This window comes from Pinus tabuliformis, chromosome 4_1 (genome assembly GCF_031772625.1).
Source record: "Pinus tabuliformis cultivar Carrire ecotype Pingquan chromosome 4_1, CPIR1, whole genome shotgun sequence".
Lineage (NCBI taxonomy): Eukaryota > Viridiplantae > Streptophyta > Pinopsida > Pinales > Pinaceae > Pinus > Pinus tabuliformis.
This window is the reverse complement of record NC_142303.1, coordinates 701616134-701634698: the sequence shown is the minus strand read 5'-3', so window position 1 is coordinate 701634698 and position 18565 is coordinate 701616134. Positions and strand designations below refer to the sequence as shown.

The window sequence follows — 18565 nt, the reverse complement described above, 5'->3', positions numbered from 1 at the left end:
CATGAATTCTTATCCTTTTACCAATTTGTGCTTGAGATCCACTCTTGATGAGAGTATGAACTCAAGGGATAAGGGATGAAAACTCCAAAGTAATATAGGATAGGATTTGAGACTTTTATCTAAGGTAAATGGTTACAACAGATCTTGGAAGCTTATGGAAGATGAGGCTTTGGGATTCTCTCTCTCTTTCCCGAACTTTTAGAACCAACGTATGTGCATAATGGATCATCAAACATTGTAGAACAACTCACACCTATAGAGTTAAATCCATATTGCATGGAACAAGACACAACTGATCGGATCATGGAAACCCAGATCAAGAACACCTGGCAACAAAGGATCCAACTATATCGAGTTATCAAAGCAGGCCAACTCCTTCACCAAGGAAAGTGGCTCACTAGGGACCAAGTTCAGTAGAAGTTTCCTCATCTCATGGAGGAACTCAGCGCAATGGGGACCATTACTTCCTAAGGGGGGAGGAATGATCCAGGTGGATATTGGTGGCCACCCGCCTATTCCACTTGTACTCTATTACACAGTATTTTGTTACGCCTCCTACACTTCCATATGACATACCTTGAAGTGCCCAAAACATGATCATTATACAATATACTCATCCATGTATACAATTCAGATCCCTCCTTTAACTCTGCTTGGAAAAATTTTGGAGATTTCCCTGAAGAAATAGCTCTTGAAACACTAAAATGAGGGTCATTGCTCTTATGAAGCTCAAAACTGCGATGGTTGCCTATTGCATCGTGTTGAATTAGTGATGGAACCACTCTATTCCCTTGCATACCCACAATGGTCTCAAAAATGAAATTTTCCCAAAGAGGATGAGAAGCTTTCAAAGCGAGCTGGAGGTGGTTTCGCATAGATGAGGTCAAATCCTTATAATTTGACCTCTTGGTCTCATCCCTATGAGCTATCGCCTTGAGATGTGGGCCTAATCCTATATTTGGAGAAGTCCTAACTCCCTCTCCTAGCCTATAAATTCCTCCTCTCCCATTCCCAAATGGTTGGTCTATGTCCATTTGCACCCCTATATTGAGCTTGTGCGAAGAGGCTATTCATTAGACTTGGAGAAGGAGTGTTTGGAGAGTTTCTTGGCTTGGACTTGGATTAACACTCAAGGAGAGCCTTTCAACATCAAGGCTATGCTTGTAAGCTTCTCTTTATTCTTTAAATAATATACATCTACTCGTTCTTCTTCCCAAAACATATATGTTCACGTATGTATTAGCTTGGCATTCCTTGATCAGCTAAGTAGGTTGTTGTTGGATTTGCTATTGGTTTTGGCATGCTTTGTTGTCTCTTGATCACTTTTGCAAGTACATAAGCACTGAGAGAAGTAGGAACAAGTTCATGACTTGTGTAGTTCAAGGATCTCAACAAAGGAAATAAGATTAGCATCAGAACGGGGTAGGTCATCTCTTTCATTCTACTTTTCAATTATAATCTAGGAAGATGTCTAGTTGATTGTCACTTTAGTTACTAGACCCACTCATTGGGCTAGAGGGATCGTGCCTATCCATAGAGAGGATTAACCTTTTCAAAAAAATGGCGAATCCACTGGGTACCCTATGACCCTTTCCTTCCATTCCTTCACCTTGTCTTTTAATGAGTTTAATCAACCATTCATTTTTAGACTTCAGTGCTTGTATGTAGTTAGTGTCACTTTCTGGTAGATGCTTGAAGGTTGTTAATTTGAGCTGTTCTTGAAGATTTTGAGTTTCTTCTTTTTTTTTCTTTAACATCTTGGATATGACCCTGACAGTCGCAATGGCATCACGATTTTGTTGCTTACAGTAGCGATGATCGCTACTTTCCTCTTAACAGGTGCGATGACTGAAGAAAATTAAGAAATTTAGGGTTTGTTTCCTCATTTTCAGTTATGTCTGCCTTCTCCCTGTGATTTACCAGTGTGATCTTGGTTGAATTTCTTATTGTCTAATTGCAATCACCTTTTAAGTTGGTTTGAGAGTGCTTGAAGTTTGATTAGCCTTTTAGGGTTTCTAGGTCTTATAGGTCAACTTTCGTCCACTCGTTGGTCTTCCCATCAGAGATCAAAGATCAATTACCTGTGTTAAAGAGTCTTTGTGTGTTCAAATATACTTTGCAGATCAATTTTTGGTTCTTTCTTCTTAAGTTGTTTCCATTAGTAGATGCTTTGAAAGTTGCTTAAGTTCTCTTTGGAAAACGACATATTACAAATTGATTGTCTCATTGGAATCAAAAGGAAGAGTTTGTTTTGAAGTTTCGTGTTTCGAAAAGTGAAAGCGAAAGTGTTTCTCTTTTCATGTTTTGAAGCATTTTTGAGTTGCATTCAAATCAATAATGTGAAAGAGATTTTCATATTTGTTGGCTTGCTCGCATTCTCTTTTACTTTTGCACCAGATTACATTAGTTGCATTTTGAAAAAGAGAAAAAATCATCATTATATCTTAAGGAAATTTTTCTTTAAGATTTGTTTTAGCATTGCATTTCATATGAATGATTAGATTTCATATTTTGCATTTAGAGTTTGAATATTATAATGGATGAACTTTTTCATTTGGTTTGATGCATTATTTGAGTGATATTCTTCCCTACATAGATAACTTTCATCGAATTGTAGGATTTCGTTTCATCATCTAGTTTTCATTTTAGGAATAGGTAACATCATTAAGGCCTTGAAATTGAAACATAATTCCAAGATCAACTTTAAAATCTATCAATTAATCTAAGGAGCATTTGAAACATTAACGTTCATATTTAGTGGTCTAGGTTAGAGACGTTTTTCAGCATCTTTAAAACTTAGCAGTTGTCATTTACTTCAGCATTAGACAGCACTAGCACGAACTTGTGCTCCCCGTATTGTTGTGTATATAAAGGTAGACCCCCATAGGTTCAAACCTTTATCCATAGGAAGCCAAGTTTGTCACCCTGTAAACGTGATACATCGAACACAACATTCGGGGAGACTACCTGCACATACATCAAGTCCTTGGTAAATTTATTTGATGAGGTGTATATTGCAATTCACAGTTACTTGGTACTCCTTTTACCTAGATTCACCTAAGCAGTCATTTCAATCTTTTCTGACTCATTAAATTTGAAAATATCATCTAGAAACTTGTCCTTTCAAGCTCCCTAATCATCAAAAGCAATTAGAGTCACATTTTCACCCTTTTCTCTACTCTTAAAAGATGAATACGAAAAGTTTTTGTTTCTAAAAATAACTGCTCATGATAAACATGTCGAACAAAGCAGTCTCTTCTTGGACTAATATTGAGTAATTCCCTATTAATTTCAAGATTTTTAAAAACCTTAAATGAATCTTCTCCCCTTTTTTGCTTTTGAGAGGAAGCCATCGTGGCTGAGCCATTGAGTTCATCTCATAGTTCCCCTTCATTGTCTGATACTGAAGGGTCCTCCCAAGGAGTTCATCCAGAAATTCCTCATTCACTTGAAGATCAAGGTTTTGAACTTGGTCTCATTCCAGGTGTCCAACCTTTGTCTTCTCGTCTTCCTCCATCAGATTCCTCGTCACCTCAAGAATTTGATCCAGATTCCTCTGATAATCTTATTCATACCCCTGAGAGTCTGCAGAGGCTTGTTGACTATTCGTCGAATCCTTTGTTTGATTTTGTTGTGATATCTTCTCGGTGCCCTTACAATATGTACGACCGACCTAGTATTCCTTTGGAGTTATCTCATCGTACATCTTGGGTTCCTCGTCACCAATTTTTTCCATCTATGGAGTCAGAAAGTGAAATCTCGGTCTCCTCTCCAGGTCATTCGGAAGTTTCCGCTACACATACTTCTCACATCAATGATGAAAAAGGGTATGAATTTCCTCCAGAAGGCTTTCCTTATACAAGAAGAGTCTCATCTCTCTCCTTTCATGAGATTAGTGGACCCATGTTGCCACATGGTTATACCACTTTAGCTAAGTTAGTTTCGGGTACTCCTAGTGCCTCGTCATTATATCAAAACCGCATCTGGTCTTCTAATTCTATGCCTACATCAGGTCCGATCATTCCAAACATGACCTCTCCAACTATTGTACAAATTGCAGTCACTTCAGTTCCTGTTCAACCTACCATTTTTTCACAGCCTGTCTCGTCATTTCAACCAACCCTTCCAGTTCAACTAACTGTTTCAAGTCAGGTCTTAGTAAGTTCTTCTACCCCTCCATCAAGTGGACAGACTATGCCACCTCCTGGGGGGCAAGATCCGAATTATCCTCTTGTGTCAAGCAAAACCAATGTGAGTGGATTACAAACTCACATGGTTGGAGTTAATCAACCTTATATGGTGTTATTCCTAACCCTGTTGGTCCATCTGAGTCAAGTAACATCCAGTATCAGCAGCCTTATATGGCTGAGGTTTCGCTCCAACCGGCTTATGTCCCATATGGTTCACAAGCCTTGGTTAATCTATCTTACATTTCTCAATATGGAGCTTATGTCCAGCCTGGTCAATCTTCTATTCCTTGTGGATATGGCTAGATCCAATTCAGGAATTATCAATACCCTCAAGGTATAACCAAAGTAACTGTCCAACTACCCTTGTAGTAACAAGGACAACCTTTGCAACAACAACGGAAATCTTTGCAGTAGCAAGGGTAAGCATTGCAACAGCAAGGGCAAGTGTCACATCAGCAAGGGAAACCTTTTCCATAGTCATAATAGCCTTTGCAGCCGCAAATTCAGTTTGTTCAGCAGTCTTCTCAACCTTTGTCCTTGCAATGCCAACCTTTGCAGCAGCAAGGTCAACCTTTACAGCAGCAAAGTCATCCTTTGTAGCAACAAGGTTAGCCTTGGCAGCAGCAAGATTTATATGCATATCAGAAAGGTTAGCCTTTGCAAGGCCAAGGTTAACCCCTGCATCAGTAGGTTCAATCTCCTTACATCTAGGGTCAACAGGTTCAACAACCTTATAACCCATATGTCACATACAATGCTTATCAACAGCCCATGGTAGGACAATATCAAGCCTACCCTAGACCAAATCCACCTTACGATCAAAGGAACCCTTAGTGGAGACAAAATTAGGTTCCATATGGACAAAATCCTTACCAAAAATGATGGAATCCGGAGTTTGGGTCTCCTCAAAGGCCCTATATGTCGTTTAACATGAAATTTCCTTTCTTGGCTATGTTGGAGTTTCTTGATGTCTCAAGGCTCATGAATGATCCCATTCTTCATTCACCTTTCTGACCTCCAGTTCCAATAAAAATTCCAAGCGATTGCCACAAATTCAAGGGAAAAGCGAAGGAGGATCCACAAGCCCACGTGATGACTTATCACCTCTAGTTCTCCTCCAAGTCATATGTCAATGATTCCATCCGTCTTTGACTCTTTCAGAGAACTCTCACAAGTGCTGCCACTAAATGGTACATCGAATTGCCTTGAGGTACCTACGGTGACTTAAACTCTCTCGCTATGGCTTTCCTCACTCATTTCCAATTGCCGATTTGATATGAAACTGGCACTCATTTTCTTACATCCCTTAATCAAGACACTGCAACCCACATCTCTGATCATATCCATGAATGGAGATGTTGAGGTTGGCTCATAAAATTTGAGATTGTTGATGAGTTGTTGATAGAATGGTTCATAGCAATATTGCTAAGGACATAGCTATGGGTGGATGTGTTACTGAAGAGAAAGCTATCATCTGTGCCCAATATTTAGACTTGGTCTATTCAGAATCTGGCACATTATACGAGATGTTACCTGATGCTTCGAGACCATCATCGGATCTGACAACATCAAAGTCTCCTGATACACCACTGTTGATGGTGTAGTTGGTTCCTTGTCTCAAACTTCCACACAAGCTTCTTCGAAGCAGAAATATGTCTCGAACACTCGTTCCAATAATCCTTATAAAAATTCATTCAGTTTTGGTAAAACCTCTGAGGTGCATGTTGTTCAGTCTACCATGACAAATAAGGCCTCTAAAGGTAAAAAGAAGGGCAAAGGTAAGGCCAAAGTCAATGCCCCAAAAAATGACCCTCCTAAATCATCTGTTGATGATGCTTCTAGAAGAAAGCTGAAATATCCTTGCCTCATCTGTGAGGAGGATCATTACACTAAGGATTGTCCCCAAAGATCTGAAGTTTGTTGCTTGCTAAAAGGGACCTTGGGTGTCTTAAAAGAACCTTTTCCATCACAGCAGATGCAGTTGGTAGACCAACCTCAGTCTTCTACTTCCTCAAGTTCCTAAGGTTCATCACCTATCTCGATCGCTACTCAAACTAAGGACTATCAATCCACGCCTAAGTAGACGATGGAGAAAGAAGCTACCAATACTCCTTCTAGTTTTACTCTATCCAGTTCTAGTCTACTGCATATGGAGCACCCTAGTAGTGAATCCATCATCCGACCACCTCCCAAAGGCATTCTTTGGAAGTCATCTTCTAATCTGAATGCTAGAGTTGCAGAACATTGCAATATTGTTGAGGATTTAGCTCAGGCACCTTCGACGATGTCTGCCTTGGAGGTTCTCCATTCCTATCCAATCCAACAGAAGTACTTGTTATCTCAAATACAACCTTCCTCTCGGGTGAAGCTGGACCCACACCATGTTTTGTGTGGTGTTTTCTTTATTATGTGTGCTTCATTTTCATCATGAAGGAAAATTAGTCATTGTTGATCATCTATCCTTCTTTTCTATTGGTTCATCGAACGACAACATTCCTTACATGGTAAATACTAAGATTCCTTGCGATATTGTGGGGGCAAGTCTCTTCAAAGACTCTACCTTAATGGGTACTTTTACTCTCCCACCACCAAATGTTCATTCAGTCAATATGATCTCAAACTCTACGGATCCTTGGATTATCCCTACTCCGGATTAGATTGATTCATTTGGCGATGCTATGCCTTTAAGTCCATTGGAGATAAATTACCAAGAAATTTCCTTGGCTTCAATGGCCACTTCGGAAAGTCATACTGTTTTCAGTATGAACTTGGACACTTATGTACCATCTCCTTGGCTTGGTTCTTGGGATTCCCTTAAACGAGACATTCCCCACCGATGAGAGTATCATTGAGGTCATGTCTCTGGATGAAACTCCATGGAATGGTTTACATCATCATTCTTCTTTTCTTCCTAGCCTCGATGAGATGCCTTCCTATCTTGAAGCGTCTGTTTCTCATTATCCTACACGTCCACTTCAGACACCTGTCCTGGAGCATGAAGTCTTGTTGGAGGATAATATGGGGAACATCATTGCTATAATGCCTCTTTACATTTCCATTAAACCTGGAATTGTCAAGAACATTCATATTGGGGTTTCCTATTCTCCAGATGAGATCAAGATTTATACTCAACTTTTTAAAGAATTTTGAGACGTCTTCACTTGGTCATATGAGGAAATGCCTGGTATCAATCCAACAATAGTGTTGCATGAGATTCCGACTTATCCTAGTGCTAAGCCTATTTGACAATAGCTTTTCCCTGTGCACCTTTGAAAGGCTGTTGCTATCAAAGCAGAAGTGGAGAAGCTTTTAAAAGAGGGTTTTATTTATCCTATTCCATTAATGGATTGGGTGTCCAATGTCGTCCCTATTGCCAAAAAGTAGAGCACGATACATGTTTGTGTTGATTATAGCGATATCAATCGCGCTTGTCCTAAGGACAATTATCCTACTCCATTTATCGACCAAATCATCGACGAATGCACAGGGAGTGATATTTTCTCGTTCATGGATAGCTTTTCTAGCTATAACCAGATTAACATTTCACCCGCCGATTAGCATAAAACAACCTTTATCTGTCTTTGGGTACTTTTTCTTACAAAAAGCTTCCTTTTGGCTTGAATAATGTTGGCACTACCTTCCAACGGGCAATGTCTTATGCTTTTCATGACATTCGACACATTGTTCAGCCATACCTCGATGACTTACTAGCTCATTCTGCTAAGCGTCGTGACCATCCAGATCACTTAAGATCCATAATTTTACGATGTCGGCATTACAATATCTATCTCAATCCACAAAATTGTGTGTTTTCTTGAAAATTGGCAACAAGAAATTGCTAAAAAAAAGTGCTAAAAATAGCACTGCTAGAAATAGCAGTTTGGGTACCAGTGCTGGATTGGGCAACAGGGAATGAAAAATGTAAGTGCTAAAAATAGAAGTTCTATTTTTAGCAGTGAAGTGTGGATTCCTATTTTGGTCAGTCCCTAGACTAGAAATAGGAAGTAAAATTTGAATTTGGTCTTACCAGAAGTTTGAATATTAATTAATTAATTCAGTTTGAGTTAATTAGTTAAGGAAAATCAAACTTGAAGTCTTTGTGAGAACATGCAATAATTTCTCCACTAATTGGGTAATGTGTCCTTGATTTACTCCACTGGTTGAGGAATTAAGGATGAGTTCTATATTGAGAGGATCAGTTGACTTAGTTTTACTTAGTCAAGTCCAGTTAGATTAATTTAACAAGTTGTTAAATTAATGAGATTTAGTTTGTTGATGCTTGCATGCATGTGACAACTGGTATTTTCATATAACTGAGTATTCACTCATGGATAACTTATGAATGTCAGTTTAGACAAAGACCCAATTGAGATCAGATGAGGGACAGTGTACTATCAGTTGCTAGGATATTCCTAGTGAATATTCCTTGCATGAGGAAGGAATATTACTCTTTATAGTACTGCGTAGTTGGACCTGGGGTGGCAGCATGCTGTATCTTTTTGGGCCAATTCACACATGTTATGTAATTGGACCCCAATCAAAACTACGCAAGGAAGTAGGGGCTTGGAGGACTTGTGGAGCCTATATATATAGGCCTAGATAGTCCATGAGCTACATCATCAGAGTACAGAGAGAGCAGGATAACTTTTGAGCTGATTCTTTTTGTATGTTGTTGAGGATTTCCACTTGATTGATAATACAAAGATGGTGTTTTAGGTTGGTGCTTTCCCCAAGTTATATCTTCTGTATTATGGTTGATTACTTCTCATTCTCAGTTATATATGTTCATGGTTGATGTTGCTCATGTTCAATTAAGCTTCCACAAAGTTTATGGTAGATGTAGATCTAGTATTATGCTTTAGTACATTGCATATATCAATTTGATCTGTAGGTGAAATTTCTAGACAATCTTAGTGAGCTAGCTAATTTGTAGAGAAAATTCTACATATTTTGCGTCGAGTCTGGCTAGCTCTTGGGTTTTGTAGTGTCTCACAAAGGTATCCAAATTGATCCCTTGAAAGTTGAGGCCATTGTCAATTTACCCCCTTGCAACATTACCACAATTGCAGAGCCTGTAGGGAAAGGCTAATTTTATCCATCGATTTTTCCCTAATTACGATGAACTTGCCAAAGGTTTTACTCGCTTACTTAAGAAGGGGGTCCCTTTTATTTGGGATGAAGTTTCCCATAAATCCATCGATGCTTTAAAAGACACGCTGATTAGTGATCCTTCACTGCACCCCCTCAATTATTGTCGCGATTACTTCCCATATTTGGTTGCAACCGATACCACTATTGCTATGGTGTTAGTTCAAGAAAACGATGACGACAATGAGCATGTGGTTTATTATTTGAGCCAAAATCTTTTTGATACTGAGTATCGATATGCTCATGTCGAAAAGCTTGCCTTGGCGGCGGTTCATGACATCCAAAGATTTCGACATTATATCCTTTTACAGAAAACCACAGTGATTTTTGATTGCAATGCCCTGACATATACTGACTCGTCAGATAGTGGGGTGAAAATACTCCAAATGGATCATTATCCTACAAGAGTTTGATTTTGAATTTACTGCTGTCAAATCAAAGAAATCACTCGTGTTTGTTGAATTGATCTGTGCTCTTTCGTCATCAAGCACTTCAACTGATTTTACTGAGCAGATACCAATGAAACTTTGTTTCTGATCAGCACTCTTGACCCATGGTATGGAGACCATATTGTTTATCTCCAAACCCATACTTTCTAATCTGATTTGTCTCGATCTGACTGACGTCGCATTCAGCATTAGTCTCAACCCTATCGGATCCTCGGTGATACATTGTATCGGGTCGGTGTGGACTCCGTTCTTCGCAGGTGTCTCACCATTGAAGAGGTTGAGCAGGTCTTAAATGATTTCCACTCTGGTGCTTGTGGTGGTCATATGTTTGGATATGCCACTACTCATAAAATCCTCTGTGTCGGTTATTTCTGGCCTTCTATCTTCAAACTTTGCATTCTAGTTGTCTAAAAATGCCATGAATGTTAGATTTTCAACCACAAGTAGCACACCCCACTTGCATCCCTACACCTAGTAATTTCCATTGGCCCATTTTCCAAATGGGGCATTGATTTCATGACATGTAATCCTCGCTCGACGGGGGGGCATGGTTATATAATCATCGTCGTCGAATATTTTACTTAATTCCTTTTTAACCACATCATATCATGTTTTGGTGTTCTGCAAGCTATCGTGACTAACCATGGATCACACTTTCATCAGCACATGATGGCAGAGCTAACTGCTTAGTTAGGCCTTTGACATGATAGCTCAACTCCTTATTATCCACAGGCCAATGCCCAAGTTGAGACAGTTAATAAAGTTTTGATTACTATACTTCAACGTACCATTGGGAAGCATAGAAAGGATTGGCATTTAATTCTAATCTCAACTCTCTGGGCTTACCGAACTTCTGCTAAGACGGTCACTGAATTCACTCCATTCCAGCCGGTGTATGGTTTAGAGGCAACTCTTCCAATCAACTGTGAAATCCCTTCGCTTAATCTAGCTATCGAACTTATTTCAAATACCTTGCTTGAAGAGGAATGGCAACTGTATCTTGAAGGTTTTGAAAAAACTCATCGCATTTCTCTGATGGTCATTGAAGCTAAAAAGAAATGAGTCAAATCTCATTTGGACCAAACTGTTTCTCCTAGCACTTTTGTTGAAGGTGACTTGGTCCTTCTTTACGATCAAGCCAATGATAAATTGGGGGTAGGAAAGTTTGAACCCATGTGGCATGGGCCCTACATCGTCAAGCATGTCTTACAGAAAGGTGCCTATGAGCTATTTGATTATGAGGGAAATGCATTATCACAGACCTGTAATGGGTTGTATCTAAAGAAGTATTATGTGTGAAATTCGTATAATAACTTTTGTACATTAGTGTGTTAATTCATTAGTGTGCATTTTTTATTTTTGGTGTGTTTATTTGCTTCGCAAACATGTGTTTTTCTACTTATTCGGTGTTCACTCGGTTTGCAGATGTTGTCAAGCCATTATGTTGGTTTTGCTGATGGTGCTTGTCGTAGCACACGGAACCTCTCTTTCGCAACATGGGTACTCTATGACCCTAATGTCGAGCTGATTAACTTACAAGGTATCTGCCTTGGTCAAACAACAAGGTCACCTATTTGAGATGAAATTCTGGAGCATGCAAAAATCCTAATTTTTTCGGACCATATCTCTGAAAATATAGAGAACCAATATCTGAAATTTTTACACAAAATTAATTAGGATTTCAGGTCCTTATGGTAATTTTTTTATCTTCTGAACCTTCATAGAAAAAAAAAATCATAGAGAAAATGGCATGATGACATATTTGTGGCAACGAAACCCTAGAATCCAAAACTTTGAAACCAAATATTATGCAACCAGCTTACAAAAAGATAGATAAAGACTTAGAAAATATCCTCTTCGATGGGGAAACATCCTTTACATTACATAAATGAAAAATTCTTGGATGATAAAAATGACAATACCTCCTTTCTATATACAGGAGTCTAAGGGGTCACAACATAATCAGAGCCTACATAACAATAATGTAAGGGCACAAAAATAACAATAGTGGGATTTTATGGGGCACAATAATAACAATATGGGGACTACATGGGAACAATAATAATAATAATGGGGCAACACTAACAACAATAATAAGGGGCTACACTAGTAGTATAGGGACCTAATACTACTGGTGTAGCACTTAGTGGTACGCACCAGTGGAATATAACAATATCTTAATGACTGATAAAGTGACAGTGCCTGGTGTTACATTTCTCCTCACGATACTTCTTTGTTGTTCTTGCAAAAGATAAACAAGTATATATATATATCTATATCTATATATATATATATATATATATATATATATATATATATATATATATTAGAGCAGAGTGAGGGTATCTTGTTTTCTAATGACCATTAAATCAGATGAAGCAGAAAGATTTTTAACAAAAGAATCTTTAGAGGCTGGATGGTGATATAATTTAATACGATGTCTGTTTACTAGGAACGAGGTATGGTTTTCATCTATTGTACTTAATCTAACCGTTCCATTGTCGAACACTACGTCCACTTGATATGGGCCCATCCACCGAGTGCAGAACTTGCCTTTGAAATCCTTAAATCTGAAGAGTTGTGAATCCAACTTGACAACTAAATCCCTAATGCCAAGAGCAACTGCTTTTGAAAAGAGTTAAACAAGCATTACTCAGTGAGAAATCCATAAATATTGTGTATGTATCTGTGTTATATTGCTGGAAATAAACTTTGATTACATTACATATGAACATATTCCACGTAATTTAAATACATTAACAGATGCATTGGAAAATTTTGTTCTTGATAGGAATTTGTGTCATTTATAAAACTAATCATGTTATGGACACATAAGTAGGAATAAAACAAACACACACACACACACACACACACACATATCATGTCTATCGAAGTGTTTACATCAAAATATTAAAAAATAGAGTGTTTTGGGACACTTGGCTTTCAAATCCTACAAAATGTGTAAAAGACTAGAGAAGCTATCAAACTGCATGGTGCTCATGATAGCACGAGACTGCTCTGATCACTCAGCCTAGCATCTGATGCAATATCACAGAGACTCCCATTGTGTGTCTCTGCCAACGTAATGGAACACCATCAATAGTGGAATACTATGGGACTCCATGAGCTATCGCCTCCAAATTATGCTCCATCTTAGCTAAGGGGTCTGCCCCTTCCTCATACTCTGCACCCACTATCTGTTGTGAAAATCACCATTCCATTGGCGACATGCTTGATGGTCTCTTTGGTCCCACATCTGCACATTTATCACAAGTTGAGTCTCAGTTCACACTTTTATAAAAAATTATAAAACTTGAAAAAATCCAAAAACAAGTTTTTACCTTCAACAATCCACTGTTCGCCTGGTGGCAGAGGTAGATCTAGATCCCACCTGAAATTCGTGCCAGCATAAGCTTAGTCATCCACCACGAGTAGTTGGAGTTCTAGCCGAGCGAAGAATTGTGGTGGATAATGCATATTTTGACCCGTGCCTCCTATAGGCATGAGCTGGCTCCATCTCACGAGTCTCGGATCTCGAGGGGAAGGATGTGGTACCTCTACCCATTGATACCAGAAGAGGGGCACTCGCTCCAAAACGAAGGTCACCAATATACAACCAAACCCAAATTGCTTCAGGTGTCCATGCTTACCCTTGGTCAATTGTCGTTTCATGTTTTCCAAAAGGCCTCCACACCAATTAAAGATAGTGGGGGTCAAACATGTGATATCATATTGGAACTGGGATTTTGAAGCCTCATGCAAGGCTTGCGTGCAGGATACATGTGCCATAGTGAACAAGATGTTTCTCAAGGCGAGGTTGTTGGTGATTCTCACTATCTTCACCTTACCTCCATTGGTTATTTCGGTACTGGGAAAATATATCTGGACTAGACTCGTACTCTCACCTCCTCGGTGAGATCCAAAGAGTTGGACTTCTTCCCCCCATTAGGACAATCCTATGATGAAGTAGATATCCATCTCCTCGAGTTCTATTTCCTAGCATTTTATGATGAAGATCTCTCGATTTGCATCCCAGAGATTGACCAGATAGGGCAACAATTCCATCTGAGCCCTTAACCCTATGTTCCTAAAGAATTTTAGTAGCCCGCAATTCCTCAGAGCATTTATGCATTCAGGATCTTGAGCTGCTTGATGGTCTTCGGCCTCATGGCCTCTTTCTTTCCACTCCAAGTCCATATTCTCATACAAAACAACATTTGACACTTATTAATGCCTTTTTCATGGATCAAAAACATCAATTTTTTTCTTAAAAGAGAGTTTTATTTCTTACAAAGTCACCCTCGGTGCCATCGCGCCTGTTCTTACAAACAATGTGATGGCATTGTGCAGACCTTTAGGCTCAAGCGCAACCATTGCTAGTCATATGATCATATCCGTTATGGTCATCAGTGCCCTAAATTTTTGAAATCCTCCTTTCTAGCATAAAAAACATCATTTAAAATGCATAAAAAAGTAATGAAATGCAAGAGCAAGGATGGGCCTCTTACCTATTGCAGATGGTTCATGAAACAATACCTTGGATCTCACACAACAACCACTGGAAAATAAAGAGAATTAGGGCACAAAATGCACTTTCAGAGCTCACTTTGGTTAAATGGTAAAAAATAAAATTACTTTTGCCTATTTAGAATTTTTTCAAGTCATTTTGGTCAATATTTTTGTAATATTTTAATATTTTCTCTCGATATCAGTGATGGGTATGTTTCTTGTGCAGTTACAGGTGCCTTCAAATTGAACAGTGATCATTATTGACCAATTCTTGCGAGTTTTATTTTATCTCTTTTTTCAGTCTCATTAAATAAATGAAAAAGGAACCCCCCTAGAGTCATCTTTTAGCTCTTTTCTAACTCTTGGAAACTGAAAATATTGTCGAGTACTTGTTGTTTTGAATTCATTAATGTAAATGAATCGACATCACCTAAGTATATGTTTATCCCTTTTTCAGGCTGAGATGGATTATTTACAAAAAAGGCAAACCTTGATCGACATGGTCAAGAGGTTCCCTCAGATATTGTTTTCTACCTTTTCAGATTCAAGGGAAAAATTACGAAAAGTGACATGATGGAGTTTTCTTTTTTGTTTCTTTTCCAATCTCTCTAAACGTAAAAAAGATACTGAGTTATTATTACTTCGAACTTGTTAAAACTTTACGATGAAAGACTCATCACCATGATGAGACCAAGTTTCTCCTTCCTATGTCTCTTAAAACTTACTAGGATAGATTCATTCAAAAAATGAACTTACATGACAAGCATATGATATCCCCTTCAAGTTTGTGACAAAATTAATTGGGGCATTCGCTAGAAATAACGGGGAAAAATGAAGATGAGTCATCCTTTGTATAGGCATCATGTCGCTCTTGAACATGACACTCTTCTTCTCTCGCGTCGGGTTTGGGATATCCTCACTCAAGTCACTTGTCCTCCCAGGTTTGGGTGATCCATTTTGCCTCTCATTTTACTATTTCATACTTTCATCATGACCTTTAGTCCTTTGTTGAGTCAGATATTTCCACACTCTAGATTCGTGTCTCCAATATGTTCAAGAGAAGTCCAATCTGTAGTTATTTACTTATACATTATTTGATTCATTGCTACAGTCCTGAATATTATTCTACTTTATTCCTTGTTTCCTATTGATGAGTCACTTCTGTCGACTTCAGCTCATTATCCACGAAAATGACATAGGAAATGCCTTCCAGTATCTTAGAGTCTTTTAGCCAATTGATAAGTCTCAAACAAAAGGGTTCAATAATGGAGCACATTGAGGAGTTCCAAAAATTGAACATAAGGGTAAAAGATATTCCAGAGGAGCATAGGATTGATGTGTTCATAGGGTCTTTAAAGGATAATATCCAACATGATGTTTTCCTTTGGGAACCTGATTCATTAGAGAAGGCATTCAGGTTAGCAAGAAAAATGGAAAGCAAAATTATGGCAACCAGGAAGCATACCACTCACAACTATAAAGACGGAAGTGTTTTTGCCCCTAGTCTTCCACAACCTATAAGGTTGACACCACAATAATTGGAAGAAAAAAGAGCAAAAGGGATTTGTTACAGTTGTGATAGCAAATACACTAAAGGTCATAAGTGTGCTGAGAAGAAATTATTCTACATAGATTGTGAAGAGGAAGAAGAAAAGGAGCAAGAAAGGTCAAAGGAAGAGGATATACTCCAGGAACAAAGCCTAGATGAAGAACAAATAAATCCTACCATATCTTGTAATGCATTGGCGGGAATTACCACTCCTCAAACCATCAAGATAGAAGGACAAATCAAGAAGAAAAAGGTAATAGTGTTGATTGATTCAGGAAGCACCCACAATTTTATTCATTGTAGGGTAGCAAAAGAATTGAATTGCTTCCTATATCCAACACCAGAGTGTCAAGTGATGATTGCAAATGGAGGAACAATAAATTGCTCTGGAAAGTGCCATAATATCAAGATATCCATGGGAGAATATGTATTGACTAGCCCAATGCTTTCCATTCCAATGGGAGGTGCTGATGTTGTACTAGGAGTCCAATGGCTACAATCCTTGGGTACAATAGCTTTTAATTTTCAAGAACTTTTCATCAAATTTTCTACGGAAGGAAAGGAAGTTGAATTAACGGGTATTGCAGGGAAACCAGGAAAGATAATCAGCTCTAATGGTATGACAAAGCTTCTAAAAAAGGAGCAAAGAGGTGTAATTGCACAATTATGTTCGCTAGATGTTTCCACATCAAAATCATCTATTTTTCCAGATCTCCAAAAAGTCCTAGACAATCATTCCAAGGTATTTGAGACTCCCAAAGGTCTCCCACCTATGCGTGATCATGATCATGCTATTCATCTGATTCCAGGAAGTGTTCCTCTAAACATCAGGCCGTATAGATATCCCTATGTCCAAAAGAGTGAAATTGAACGTATGGTTGCAGAAATGCTAGAGGCTGGTATAATTCAACCGAGTCAAAGTTCTTTCTCTACTCCAGTAGTATTGGTGCACAAGAAGGATGGATCATGGCGCATGTGTCCGGATTATAGGGAGCTCAACAAGCTCACTATTAAAGATAAGTTCCCCATTCCTGTCATTGATGAATTACTGGATGAATTGCATGGATCAATTTACTTCACCAAGTTGGATCTTCGTTCAGGATATCATCAAATCAGAATGAAGATTGAAGACATTCCGAAAACAGCATTTAGAACTCATGAGGGTCATTATGAATTTTTGGTCATGCCTTTTGGCCTTACCAATGCACCTTCAACATTTCAAGGTTTGATGAATTCAATTTTCAAACCATTCCTTAGAAAATTTGTGTTAGTATTTTTTGATGATATACTAATCTACAACAAGTCTTGGAAGGATCATGTTGAACATGTTGACAGGGTGCTACAACTATTGGAGGAGAAACAATTATATGCAAAACGATCCAAATGTTTCTTTGGAGTCCAGGAGGTGGAATATTTGGGTCATATTGTATCTCATGAAGGAGTTAAGGTAGACCCTAGCAAAATTAAAGCCATTAAGGAATGGAAAATCCCCACATCCATAAAGCATCTGCGAGGATTTCTTGGGTTGACAGGGTATTATCGCAAGTTTGTTAAGAATTATGGGAGAATAGCAGCACCTCTAACAACATTATTGAAGAAAGATGCATTTTCATGGACTCCGGAAGCAACAAAGGCCTTTGAACATCTTAAAGAGGCAATGTGCCAAGCACTGGTCTTAGCTACACCGGACTTCACAAAAACCTTTATTGTGGAATGTGATGCTTCAGGAAATGGAATTGGTGCTGTTCTAATGCAAGATGAAAGACCCATTGCTTTTGAAAGTCGTCCAATCAAGGGAAAGTTTTTAAGAAAAGCTATTTATGAGAAGGAAATGTTGGCAATACTCCATGCACTTAAGAAATGGTGACCCTACCTAATGGGAAGACACTTCAAGGTAAAAACGGATCATGATAGCCTTAAATACTTTTTAGAACAAAGATTATCCTCTGAAGAGCAACAAAAGTGGGTCACAAAGATGTTGGGTTATGACTTTGAAATCATCTACAAAAAAGGGAAGCAAAATGTGGTGGCAGATGCACTCTCAAGAAAGGATGAGGATGTGGAAGCATTGTTGTGCGCCATTTCTATTATCCAACCAGATTGGATAAATGAAGCAAGGGAGGAATGGAAAAATGACGAAGAAGTGTGGGCACTTATTCGAAAGCTACAACAAGATTCCATTACGTCCGATACATTTAGCTGGAAAAATGATTCGTTATGGTACAAAGATCGCTTATACCTCTGTAAAAATTCCCAGCTAAAACAAAAGATTCTTATGGAATTGCACACTTCTCCCTTAGGAGGGCACTCAGGATTTCTAAAAACTTACCACAGGGTTAAGAAGGAATTTTTTTGGGATGGCCTTAAATCGGATATTCAAAAGTTTGTGGCGGAATGTTTGGTTTGCCAACAAAATAAAGTTGAAACAATTAAGACACCGGGTCTATTACAACCTTTATCCATTCCAAGCCAACACTGGGAGGAGGTTTCAATGGATTTTATCACAGGTTTACCGAAGTCTGAGGGAAAAAGTGTCATCATGGTGGTAGTTGACAAGCTTACCAAGTATGCACACTTTTGTGCATTATCACATCCATTTAAAGCCAGTACAGTTTCTACTGCATTTATGGAAACAATTCAAAAGCTAAATGGAAACCCAAAGATTATTGTAAGTGACAGAGATCCCATTTTCATTGGAAATTTTTGGACAGAATTATTTT

The 18565-nt window shown here is 38.5% G+C and overlaps 1 protein-coding gene across 1 annotated transcript in view; it reads right to left on the bottom strand.

Annotated features, from left to right (window-relative positions):
• Window positions 1-4500: 4500 nt before the first annotated feature.
• The window catches only part of LOC149178077 (uncharacterized), an 87073-nt gene continuing 73008 nt past the window's right edge, over window positions 4501-18565 (bottom strand). Inside the window, exon 4 of the mRNA XM_089421970.1 lies at window positions 4501-4920. Within this exon, the coding sequence (XP_089278096.1) occupies window positions 4501-4920 (420 nt within the window). The remainder of the gene's footprint in view (window positions 4921-18565) is intronic.